Below are 13,027 nucleotides of genomic sequence, written 5' to 3'. Positions count from 1 at the left end.
AGCAGTCTGCTAAACCCATAGCGAGCATGGTTCTTATGGAGGAACAAAGGCCAGCTAAGAAAGAGGGTCAATTTTTTCTTTTCTTGATGCATGTGTGGGTTAAGTCCAAAAAGTTGCTAAAGGTTCTAATTTAAAAAAATTAATAAAGCCCCTCTGTAATTCTCCGGTTACCCCTAAATCAACTTCATTCAATGTTAAGCCTTGCCTCCTCTGTTTCCTCCACCAAAAAATTTCATTTTTATGGTAATGCCTCAATAAATATTAATGCCTTTCCCAGATGCAACCATTTAAGATATATATGGATATATATAATGACAGGCCGAATACTTTATACGGGTGCCCAGTTGCAGTTAAAATTGACTGGAAAATACCTGAAAGGAGAGAGTGAGCGACCTGATTCAACTGGAGGAAAGATGAAAATTCCTCTGTGCATGTGTTTAAGTCTAAAACCAGGGGGGAAACATTAAGCACATTAGTATATCCACTGGGCTCTGAAGAAAATATAAATGTCATAAGCCACAATGTAGGCAATGGCAGAATGATACTAGAACGCTAAAATATTAAATACCCTGGCTAAGATTTTCAGCGGTGACTCTAATGATGTTGGGGGGCCAGCTTAAGACACTTTAAAGTTTGATTTTCAGCAGCATTTCCTGAAAGTCAGGACTCAGCATTTCCTGAAAGTCAGGCCCCTTTAAAATGTCTTGGATGGGGCACTGCAAATCACTAGTTGTTGAGTATCTTGGGGCAGATCCCCGAAGCCTCAATGTGCTGGGGTGCTGAGCGGTCTCCGTTCCAATGAGGTCAATGAGAGATGAGGGCTCTTGGCATCTCACAGGGGGTGATCAGGCCTACAAGGAGCAATGAATGGTTTTCTTTAATTAAAAAAAGAAAGTTATGGTCTAGATCTTCAGTTGGTGGCTCAGACTTCAATGGAGTTTTGCTCATTAACACCATCTGAGGATCTGGCTCCAAATATTTTGGGTTTGGTTCCCTTCCTGGGTTCTAAGAGGCTCTACTTGGGTTGAATTTCTGTCTGTGTGGACCTACGTGAAGAGAAAGAGGTAAAAAAATTGAAGTTGGAAATAATTTTTCTGATTAATTTAGCCCTTATTTCCATTTGCCTGTTACCCACAAACAGGTCATGATTCTTAAGACTTTGTTTGCAATTACTCTACGAATAGTTAGCTTATGGTTTGTTGGCAAATGGTCTCCAATATTTGTTCGGGATAGTTGCTTGCTTCGGTCACATGACATTATTTGTTTTCCCAGCTTGGATGACCTAAACTTCCTAAACAGGAGAGGTCCTGTTGTCTTTTTGCAGATTATCTGCCAGCATTTGTAATGGTTTGAACGCAGCAAAAAGAGTGTTTGCAAGCGAGAGCGTTTCTGGCTTGAACTTGCAAATATTCCCGCGTGCTAGTATGCACAAGGGTTTTTTCTTTCTGGAAACATATTTGCAAACAAAATGTTTCTCGCCAAAAAATTCAAATAAAAGGGATCGTGAATTCCACACCAAAAGGAATCAACTGGACTTATTTGCAAGAATATTAGTGAATATGTTTTTGCTGCATTCACTCAGCTCTGCTCGTAAAACATGAAGTTTTGTATGATTTTGGGTTCTCTGTACAGACAAGTGACTAGGGCTCTGTTCATAGAAGTTTCCCTCTGACAACGGAGCATTGATCCATCTTCCACTGCTGAACTTGAATACCAAAGTGAAAAGAGACTGCAGTACGGACACTGTGCTTTTACCTTTATCTGCAGCATACACAGAACCAAGAATTAATACAATTGTGAGCAAAGGGAAAGCGAGCAGCAAATGATTGGGCTAAAATGATAGTTTTCCTTTGTGAAACATATGAGAGAAAGGGTCAGAAAAGGTTCAGACTGGTTTAAAAATAATGGAACCCTTTAGTGCAGCAGAACCCCATAGGAGGGTATTTTTGTTGTGGGCCCATCTTTCTAATCTCTTCGGGGGGGGGCGGGTTGTGGGGAGGATTGCCGTTGTTATTTTTTGAGACACATAGAAAGGAATCAGATTCTTAAGTATTTATTTTGTGTGCTGGGGGGAGTGGATGTTTGAGAGGCGTAAATAAAAAGTGCGGTGAGGAAGCCAAGTTGATTTCTGGTTTATTATTATTATTATTTTGTTGTTGGTAAACCCTGGAAAATATACATCTTTCTCCTTTAAAGTTCTAATTCAAGGCATGAATGTGTGAGTTCTGAAGGGACTTTGGGACTGCGGTAAAAAATCGTTGTCATAGTAACAGAAAGGGAAATAGGCCTTGCTCACCTGGGACTTTAACTTACTGCAAAAGCTGATTTCTTTTTCTTTTTTTTTAAGAAAAGCACTCAGCAAGCGAAATAAATAAATAAATTGTTCACTGTATTCCATGCCAATTCTTCAACTATTTAAAATCTCTCTCCTATACTCATGCGTCCTCCCTCCCTCTCGTAGCCTACACAGATTTTCTTGTCCCAGTTCAACCTGTTTTGTTCTCCAAATGTAAATGTGCTCTGAGAACAGAATCACGGAAGTTGTGCACATTCACAATGGAGGACACTTTAAATATTTCTCATTTGTCACGCTGGGATCGTGATAGCATGGTTGGGGGGTATTTTGTATCTGAAAAGTGAAAATGTTTGCAAACGGTTGTGTTAACCCCTTGCACTCCTGAAATTCATGAGTCTTATCAGTGCAGCCATCATTAGAAAGATGGATTTGCTTATTCACATGGAAGGGCCTGTTGAGAACGGCTCTCGAGTGATAGCATGTCAAGGCTGCGCAAAATCCAAGCACTGTGGTTCATAACGTTCGGCAGTTTCTGCCTAGAGTGCTGGAAATGCAACTTACATAAATGACAACCTACGACCATGCAGAATTGTAAAGTACGAAGGATCGGTGTATTTGACAGAAAAAAAAAAATCATTGATAACTTTGACAGCACCAGCATGTATACCTACTCTAAATCATCACCTATATTCTGCATTGGGTCTGCTATATTCCCTTAATTTCTATTTTTGTCACCCTTTCTCTTACTATTATGTAAGATTGTAATTTGGACGGTCAACAGTTCTGTTTATCTTTAATAAAAATTTAGTAACTAACTGTCAACATGAAATCTGGTCAGCTTTTTTTTTAATGAGCTTAAAGTAGTTTCAGGTCTTTCACCTGCCCCAGAGTTACCCTGCCAATCGTTGTGGTTTTTACAATAGCATTATCCTCCGATGTTGTTGCACAAAAGACGTACGCAGACAACAGAAGAAATAAGGGAAACTGGCTAAACAGAAAGGGCAGTCCACAAGTAAGGACACTTCAAAAAATAGAATGCCAGATTCTTAGCAGGTATGCGCCAGTGTAGCTATGTGGAGCTAGGCTGACTTACACCAACTAAGGATCTAGCCAAAAGAGGACATTTAATTTCCTATTTCATTTAGAATCACATTAGATGTTTCTTATAAGTAACAAATTTCAGCAAGAAATGTGATTTATTTTTAAGTTTTTCAGACAGTCTGGTTTATATACCCTCACGTACATCAGGATGATGCACGCTTGCATCAATGCAAAGCAGGTAAAATAATACTAGATGTTAGTTTCTTGTTAATAGAAGTGACACAGTCTTTTCTCTTTGCAGATTCTTCTTGAAATTTTTCCTCAAGTGCAATCAGAATTGTTTGAAAACAGCAGGAAACCCCAGAGACATGAGACGTTTCCAGGTAAGCGTTCGGAGACTTGATATTAAGTTGTCTGCTTTCCTTTCTTTCCCCCCATTCTTTTTTTCACCTATATTGTTCATAATAAACAAGGTGACAATAAATGATAAACCACTTCAGATATTGTTAAAGATTTTCTTCATTTGCTGCATTTAAACCTTTTTTTCTTCTCCCCCCACCCCCTCTGAATCCCCAAGAGGGGGCAATGTACTGTACCAACCAGCGGTGGATATTTGATTTGACACCCTCGGGCAAAGCACTCACACCCACAGCAGGGATCATGTTTGTGATACTTAGATGCCTCAGAATTTTTCACAGTAGCTGTGTACATGGTACACAAGCACCCCTCCCTTCTACTCCCCACTCTCCCCCGCTTTTTAACTCTTGCATACCCTCCCTTTCAGCCTCTTTAAAAACAGCAGCCAAAATTGTCATGGTCACTTTAAGATCTCACACGGCAAAGCAACAAGACCCATGGGACAATGGCCCAGCTGCTTTGCAGAGAAATCTGCCCCTGGTTTCATCATCGCTGTCGCTGATGTATTGAGAATACCAGCTAATAAAACCACAGAGGGAGGTGAAGTGTGTCAGGTTGCAAACCCTGGTGAAGAGAAAGGCAGACACCGTCTCTCCTCTCTCACCCCAAATATTTTAAGCAACTAGACTTAATAAATAAATATTGCACCTGTAATTCATCCCTCGCACAAATGATAACCATTTCTAATGCTGCCTGGAAGCACTGCAGAGCACTCTCCGTGGTGAGAAAAGTGACATTCCAGAGGTCACCGTAGAACTGTGACCTTAAAAATGGCTCCTCCGTATCCCATGTACAGAGAGACAATGTGGTCTAGTGACTAGGTTACCGAATTGCAACTCAGGAAATCTAGGTTCTGTCCCTGACTCTGACACACTGTGCAACTCTGAGCAAGTCATTCCATGTCTCTGTGCCTCAGAGTTCCTACCTGTTATATGCGGATAATGCAGCTCACTGACCTCTTTAAATCTCTTTGGACCTGATTCAGGAAAGTACTTAAGCGCATGCTCAGGTGCTTTGCTGAATCAGGCCCTTTGAGCTCCGCAGATGCAAAGGACTGTCTAAGTGAGTGGTGCTATTATTTATTATTGATATTCCTGTTATGTCTGCTCCTTTCATCATCTGTTCTATCGTCAGTGACGGAGGATCAGCTGGGCAGGGGAAGGTTCATTGTCTGGCTGATATGCAGGACCTGAACTTATGAGAACTGGATTTTGTTTCTGACTGCCACAGACTTCCTGTATAGCCCTTTGAGCAAATCATGCCACTGCTCTGTGCCTCAGTTTCCCCATTTGTAAAATGGGGATCGTATTTCATGGGAGTTATGTGAGGCCTCGTTCATTAACTTGGGTATCTAGATATTGCAGTGATGGGCATAAGAGAAATGCATAGAAAGCCAATACAGCTCGGGGAGAATAAGCAGTATTCTCTGTACTCATGTATCAGCAACAAAATTCTCAGCCAAGCTGCTCTCCTGCAGAGGCAGCATGGTCTAGTTGGGAAAGACAACAATGTCTGGAAGAATAAGGATGGGACTGCAAGACCTGCACTCCTGCATTAGACTCCTAGTTCTGCATTTGAGTTGCTGTGTGGCCTCGGTCAGGTCCCAATAATGGTTCTATGCCTCAGTTTCCCCATCTATAAAATAAAAATTAAACATGCCTACTTACAAGATACATTGTAAGGATTGGTTACTGGGTTCAATCCTACAGTTCTTACTCACATGAAAAATTCTACTGATGTTGAGGGGGGCTACTTGTGTGAGTAAGGGCTGTAGGAGTGGACACTCAGTGTTTGTAAAGCACTTTAAAGATGAAGGGGCAGGTTGAAAAGAATGGGAACTGCTAGTTGCCCAAAATGAGAGCCACATGAGCACTAAATATTTCCGTATACAACGGCCATCATCATGAAAGATGCTTCATGCACTGAATGTTATTGCTGGGGCTGGTTGAAAATTTTTCATCAGAATGGTTTTTGGACAGAAAATGTTCAGAAATAGAAATGTTCCCCAAAAGGATCGTTCTCAAAACGTTTCAGATTTCCATTGAAAACCTGAAAACTGAACACTCTGATTGCTGAAAACAAACACAACAAAAGTTTTTCAATTTGCAAAGCTCAAAAATGTCAGAGAAAAATGTAAAGACCAAAACAAAAAAACCTGTTCATTTTTGTTGAATTTTTAGTGGGGAAAAATAGTTATTTATAAATAGTAACTAGACCAATTCTAATTACTATTCAAGGGGTTCAGATACTCCATAGTTATTGCCTTGTCTAAGTTTAGGGAATGCTGATGATATCTTGGATACGACACTCTGTTAGCTGTCAGCGAATGAACCTTGCCTTTTTAATGGCAACCCTCCTCAGCAAAGGAGCATAGATTGTTATTTTGATCCCAGATGTTGCCTGCCAAGATGCGAGGAAAAAATCTGAAACAGGAACAAAAATCATCTTATGGCTCATAAATGGGAGCCAGCGAGTACAGTACGGAGACTGATGGAGAGAGAATGATTTTGGAATGTAGTGAAACGAAACCGTTCGGGACTGTCTTTTTGTTCTGCGTTTGTACAGTGCTTAGAACAATGGGGCGGCCCTGGTCAGTGACCGGGGCTGCTCGACGCTACTGCAATAAAAATAAATAAATAAAAATAATATTGCTTAGAGGCTGCCCCAAAGCCAGACTCTGGATCCAAGAACACCTGAACTTTAGATCTAGTTTCAGTGTTTTGCCACGTACCCCGTCTCTACAGTAGGTGAAACCGAACCCCTGGGTTCGGACCATGCCCTAAACCGTGGAAGAGTTTGGATCTGGATCCAGATTTTCTGGCTGAGGTCAATCTTTAGCCATCAGTCTTGCTCCCAGTTTGACTCTGATCCCAAGGTGGTGATGATATGGAGCCTGAATGAATTTAAATTTCTAGCTGAACATGGAACAAGGAGACTGAAATCAGCCTTAGTCATTCACGTGGTTACCAATGGAATGCCTTGAGCCCATCCGCCTGGCATGCCTCTCACACATGCCTCTCCATTGCTTTTGAACTGTATACTAAAATCAGCAGCTTATTGGAGAAGAAAATGAGTTGGGATAGACTCCTTCTCCTTCTGGGTTTTCTACCTTGCTCTACGCCAAGCCTGAAAATTGGAGCCAAATGAAATTCTCCGGTTTTGTTTCACAGAGCTTATTTGAACTCCCTCTGGTCTCTTGCCCACATGGGTTTATATCCTCAGAGTTTCACTTCGACCTTGAGGGTCAAACCTAAAACCTCATCAAGAGACTCAGTCAAGGCCCCTAGGTTTCTCTAGTTCTGTGTCAAAATCATGATGCCAGCCTGACTCTGATCCAAAGTAATAAACGTGCTCCCACTGCAATGGCAAAATCTTGTTTATTTCAGTGAGAGCAGGATCTTAGTCCAGGTTTGCTCAGAACTGTGTATCTAGGAAACTATCTTCGTTCCCAATTTCTAATAGAGCCTGAAATTTAGGTGAGTTCAAGGACAAGGGAATAAGTACCTAACCAAAATCTGCATGGAAAAGATAGAAAATGAATGTGGGCAATGATTTTCTTAAGAGCGGTGCAGTGGGTAGGGTGCAAAGAGCAGTTGGATGGGAATTCTCATCTTCTAGCTCCACCTAGTTCTTTTTCTTTTAATTTGTGCGAACACCTGTTTTATCTGCCTTGGTGTCAAAAGTTTAAACATGCGAGTCATCCCAAAATATTGGTTGTGCTCTCACACTCCAAACACGCTCATTTTAATTCCACTTGGTAAGCTTTACATCAACAAAGGTAATGAATGTGACAGGGTTTTTTTTTTATGAGGTTAGAGAAGACAGCTGTCAATCCTAGAAATGCGAGACCATCATAACTGTGTAAAGCAGAGTCTGACTTCTAGGCAAAAATAGGAAACAGCTATTTTATTGATTTTCCTGATTTAATTAATTTGGTTTTATTTGTGGACCAGATCTAAAGAATTTCAGTGGGCTTCCTTAATACATTCTTAGTAGAGCTTTTGAGTATTATTAAAGGGCTAGTCCTGTGAAAGCTTACACAGGTGCTTAACTTTACTTACATAAGTAGATTGACTTCCGTGGTGTCACTCATATAATACACCGTGCATGAATATTTGCTGGATGGGGACATTATTTGTTTACTTCTATTGTGGTAGCACCTACCACCACCCCCCCCCCCCCAGGAATTGGAGACCCATTTTACTAAACGTAACACAAACAGTCCCCTACCCCACACTGACATAGTTATGATTTGACCTGATTTCATCACTTGAAATTGAGTTGGTTTCACCCAAAGAGACTTATGAATTTTGGGTGCATTAAAAGCATGAAGCACACTCAGGATTTGCTGTTAACACACAAACATACATGATGTAGATTGAAGTTGCACTGTATGATATATTTTATGGAATTCTTCAAGCCCAAGAGGCTGGGTTACTCATAACTTGGAAGAGTCTCAAGGTAATGGTTATGATTAGAGATGAGCGTGAACCACAGAGTTTGGGCTTTAATTGGATCACAACCAAAGTTTACGGGTGCTGGGATCCAAAGCGTCGGCTCCGGCTTATTTATAGGAATGGTACAAGTCTTAGCTATTATACTGCACTGGTACGATTTACTTTTTTTTTTTTTTTTAAAGGCTAAGTTCATTTCATTTATATCGCACCTGTTTAAAAAAATAGAAAAACAAACCGGTTAAATTAACACTGAATTGTAAATGTAATGCATCTCCAGATGCCTACAGAGTGTAGGGTTTTTTGGGGCGGGGGAGGGTTGCTTTTTTGTTTCTTGTTTTTTAAGAATAGTTCTTCAGTTTTGAGAGCAACACCAGATGGTTTGTGATCTCATCAACTGTTTGAAATGTGCTTTGCTACTGAGCAGGAGCTTCAAAGACACAATGAAAATCACTTAACTTATGGCTTTTTGACCAATCCTGGAGTCAATTTTCGACTGTGGGAAGAAACCATCTATTTCCAAAGTGAAATGGTTTGCGATTATTTTATTTTAAATTATTTCCAACACACACACATCTTTCTTACAGGCAACCTAATGGCTAGAGCAGGAGATGGAAACAGGACTTCTGGGTTCCGTTTCTGACTCTGCCCTTGACTCGTGTTTTGACCTTGAGCAAGTCAGAACATCTAGTGTGCTCTTTATTCATATGCAAATTGGGCGTAATTATCTTTCATGGGGATGTTGTGAGGTTTAATTAATGTTTGTAAAGTGCTTGGAAATACTTGGCTGAGGCTTTAGAAGTGACATGCACTATTTACAAAACCAGAATTCTGGAGGTCGGGAATCTGATTGTGGGAAATGCTTAGATTGTGCGTGTGAGAGAGAGAGAGAGGCCTCTTGGCTGACGTACCAGGGATTAGACTGGGGACTTGGAGAACTTAAAGGATAAATTGTTACATCTCACACAAAAGAGCCAAGGCTCTGTAAGTGGGATTGTAACAGATTCACATCCTCTGTGGATTTGGCACAGATGTGGGGACCTGTAATCACACGCTCACCAGTGGGTTGCGGCAACAAAGGTTGAAACTCAGTGAATTGTCATAAAATACAACCCAAACTATTTTAAAAATAACAATGGTGCACTCTATGATGCTCACTTACATCAGTTACCCTCCTCAGATGTTTGAAGTCACTTGCCATACGTGCAACTTTTGGGATTGGTGAATATTTTCCCAAGTATCCAGTGGCTGTCCATATATTGGCCCCACAAATTCTAGCCAACTCAACTCATTAGTACTTTTATTCATGAAAATATTTGTCATTCGAGGTGAGACCCTCAATGGAGCTAGGCCAGTTTACACTTGCTGAGGATCTGGCCCCATTTTTTAATATTGGCAATTGGAGTTCACCTGAACTGGAAAGCTAAGCCTTCATAATACCACCATATCCATCATCACTATGTTCTCAGAGGGCAATTCCCCCAAGAACAGCATAAAAAAACCATGATACACTCCACTCCACTTAATGAGGACTTCTCCCAGGGACCTTGATTGAAGTCCAATGATACTTAATGGTAATGACCACTGCGTAAGGGCGAGGATGGTAATTCCGTTGACTTGTGATGAGGCACTTCAGCTAAAATGCATAGCTAAGATTCAGTGCTAAAACATTAGCCTCCTGTTGACTGGGAATTCTCCTTGCGCCAGGATCATCCTGATTGAGCAGATCCTAGAGCACCATTGTGGTTCAGACAGTGGACAAGCAGGAAAATATTAGCTCTAACCACAGACCTGTCTACCCACTGCATTTAAAAGAAACAACGACATGGGATATACCCTTTCGGGTTTTCCCCTTCTCAGTGCTCCAGAGAGAGGTAGAAAGGGGTGGGGGGAAACAAGGTATATCCCTAGAGATCCCTGACCCCAGATTGGTTTGCTCAGTTCATCCCTGAGCATGTGAGAAAAAGCTCACCTTGGCTAAGAATTAATCCACAAGTTCTAACATACTAGAATCCATGGGCACTCTGGGGCCCCTGAAATAAGGTCAATGCAGATAGTCCTCTGTGCCTTCATTGTAGGATCGGGGTCTAAATGTGGAACTCCAACTGAAATCAATGGAAGTTTGGTGCAGAGAGAGGTTGCTGGCATTTTTCTGTTAAGCCCATCCCTAGTTCAACTAGACAGCAAACACGGTATGCTAAGCATTAATCCTGAAGTCCTCATTTAAACAAAACTCCCATTGACATCAGTGGGAATCTTACCTGAGTGAAGACGACAGGATGAGCCGGTGTATGTGTGTAGCTTCCACCCAGGTGGAAAATAATAATGAAAATATCCACAGAGTAGCTATTCTTTTGGAAAAATTAAAATAACATGGTACTGTGACTGCACAATTAAAAGGGAAAGTACATCAGGAATTTAATATTGTTTCCAGATGTCAAGTGTCATAAAGAATTTTTTCCTCACTTGGAAGGGTATCAGGAATTGGTTGTTGTTTTTTTAGAGCTCATTTCCACAGCGATGAGATGTGTTGCATGTATGTAAATGCATGTATGCCTGATGTGTATGCATGCATATGTAAATGTGTGTGTTTAGGGATACAAAAGCAATATGTATTGTCCATGTACAACACTGTGTGTATGTATTGTCCATGTACAACACTGTGTGTATTTAGATACATTTAGATACATATAATTGGGGGGGGTGCATATTTGCGCGCAGAGACAGATATAGTGTGTATATGATGGAGAGATTGCTTAGCTCCTACCTTACATCTCATCGGAGGGTCTGGAAGCGTTTTACAATATTAGCTAGTTTTCCTAACAGAACATCTTCAGGCTACGTAAAGAATCCTCCTTTCTCGCCACCCCCGTGGACATGGAAATATGTACCCTGCTGAAAAGGGGACTCAATTAGCAAGGATCCTCCATTGCGAATGTCCAGCTGTTAGTGTCCGAGGTTTAAATCTTGAGACTGTTAATCACAGCCATCTAGACAGATCTTCGCTGTCAGAAGGGGTGTGGAGGAGAGGTGGCCTCTCACTCAGTTAGCCAGGTAAGGATTTGTAAATTAAAACTAGCACTTTGAATTGTGTTTGGAAGCAAAAGGGAGGCCAGTGCAGCCTACAGAGCCCAGGTTTATTGCGTCAAACTTGGATAGCACTTCTGTTCTCTGCAGTAGTTGAAGCCTTAGCTTGGTCTTCAAGCAGAGTGCATTACAGTAATCCAGCTGAGAAATGAGAATAGCACAGGGATGTAGTGAAAAAATGGTAACTCACTTTCTTGTAACTGTTGTTCTTCGAGATGTGTCGTTCATGTTCCTTCCAATCAGGTGTGTGCAGCACACGAGCACAGTAGCTGGAAGATTTCCCCCCTAGCAGCATCCAAGGGCTCTGCCGACCCGCCACCCCCTCAGTTCCTTCTTGCCAGCTATTCCGACAGAAGGGTAGAAGGGTGGGTATTGGAATGGACAAGAACAACTCATCTTGAAGAACAACAGTTACGAGAAGGTGAGTAACCGTTTTTTCTTCTTGGAGGGCTCGTTCATGTCCATTCCAATCAGGTGACTCACAAGCCCAAATTCAGGAGGCGGGGTCGGAGTTATGCACTGATTGGAGCAGTGCTCATCCGAAGGCCACATCGGCTCTAGCCTGCTGAGTAATTGCGTAGTGAAAGTGTGGATGGAGGACCACGTCGCCTCTCTGCAGATTTCCTGAGTAGGAACCTGAGCCAGGAACACTGTAGATGAAGCCTGAGCCCTGGTGGAGTGTGCAGTGATCGGAGGTGCAGGAACACCTGCCAGGTTATAGCACTCACGAATACAGGACGCTATCCATGACGAGATGTGTTGTGACGACACAGGCTGACCTTTCATTCTGTCGGTCACTGACATGAATAACCGGACCGATTTTCTGAACAGCTTCGTTCTCTCGATGTAAAAGGCCAGTGCCCTGCGGACACCCAGAGAATGGAGTCTCTGCTCCCTGCTGCTGGAATGTGGCTTAGGGTGGAATACTGGGAGAAAGATGTCCTGGTTAATGTGAAATTGAGAGACAACCTTTGGTAGGAAAGCAGGGTGAGCTCTGAGCTGAACCTTGTCCTTATAGAACACGGTGTAGGGAGGCTCTTAGGTTAGGGCCTTACATTCAGACATCCTCCTGGATGAGGAATGCCACCAGGAATGCCACCTCATAAGAGAGGTAGAGCAGGGAGCACGACGCCAAGGGTTCAAAGGGCGGTCCCATGAGTCTAGAAATTACCAGGTTGAGGTCCCAAGCCAGGACAGGCTGCCGCACGTGAGGCCTTTTAGACCTTTTAGAAACCGGCTGACCATTGGGTTACCAAAGACAGAGCGGCGCTCCGCGCTCGGGTGGAAGGCCGAGATGGTGGCCAAGTGAACCCTTATTGATGACAATGAAAGCCCCTGCTGCTTCAGATGGAGCAGGTAGTCCAGAATAAGTGGCACTGGAGCCAGCGTCGGGGACGTAAGGTGCTGCGCTGACCAGACTGAAAATCTCTCCCACTTGACAAGATAGGTAGCTCTCTTAGAGGGTTTCTTGCTGCCAAGGAGGACCTGTCTAACCTGGTCTGGTTCGGATGTTGGAGGCGACCATGATCTTTTGTCAGAAGGTCCGGGAAGAGCAGCAGGGTGACCTGGAGCTTCCACGGACATGTCTAGGAGAGATGTGTATCAGTGCTGATGGGGCCAGGCTGGTGCTATCAATATGACCTGAGCTCGTTCCCTTTGGATCTTGAGGAGTACCTTGTGAATGAGCAGTATGGGTGGAAAGGCGTATAGGAGACTACCTCCCCAGTGGAGG

The 13,027-nt window shown here is 42.5% G+C and overlaps 1 protein-coding gene across 1 annotated transcript in view; it reads left to right on the top strand.

Moving 5' to 3' along the window:
• EBF2 (EBF transcription factor 2) overlaps nucleotides 1–13,027 on the top strand; it is a 172,301-nt gene that overhangs the window by 121,585 nt on the left and 37,689 nt on the right. The window contains exon 7 of the mRNA XM_073325474.1: nucleotides 3,639–3,720. Within this exon, the coding sequence (XP_073181575.1) occupies nucleotides 3,639–3,720 (82 nt within the window). The remainder of the gene's footprint in view (nucleotides 1–3,638; nucleotides 3,721–13,027) is intronic.

Source organism: Lepidochelys kempii, chromosome 26 (genome assembly GCF_965140265.1).
Source record: "Lepidochelys kempii isolate rLepKem1 chromosome 26, rLepKem1.hap2, whole genome shotgun sequence".
Classification (NCBI taxonomy): Eukaryota; Metazoa; Chordata; order Testudines; family Cheloniidae; genus Lepidochelys; species Lepidochelys kempii.
The sequence above is the reverse complement of the archived record's forward strand: the minus strand, read 5'-3'. Positions and strand labels throughout refer to the sequence as shown.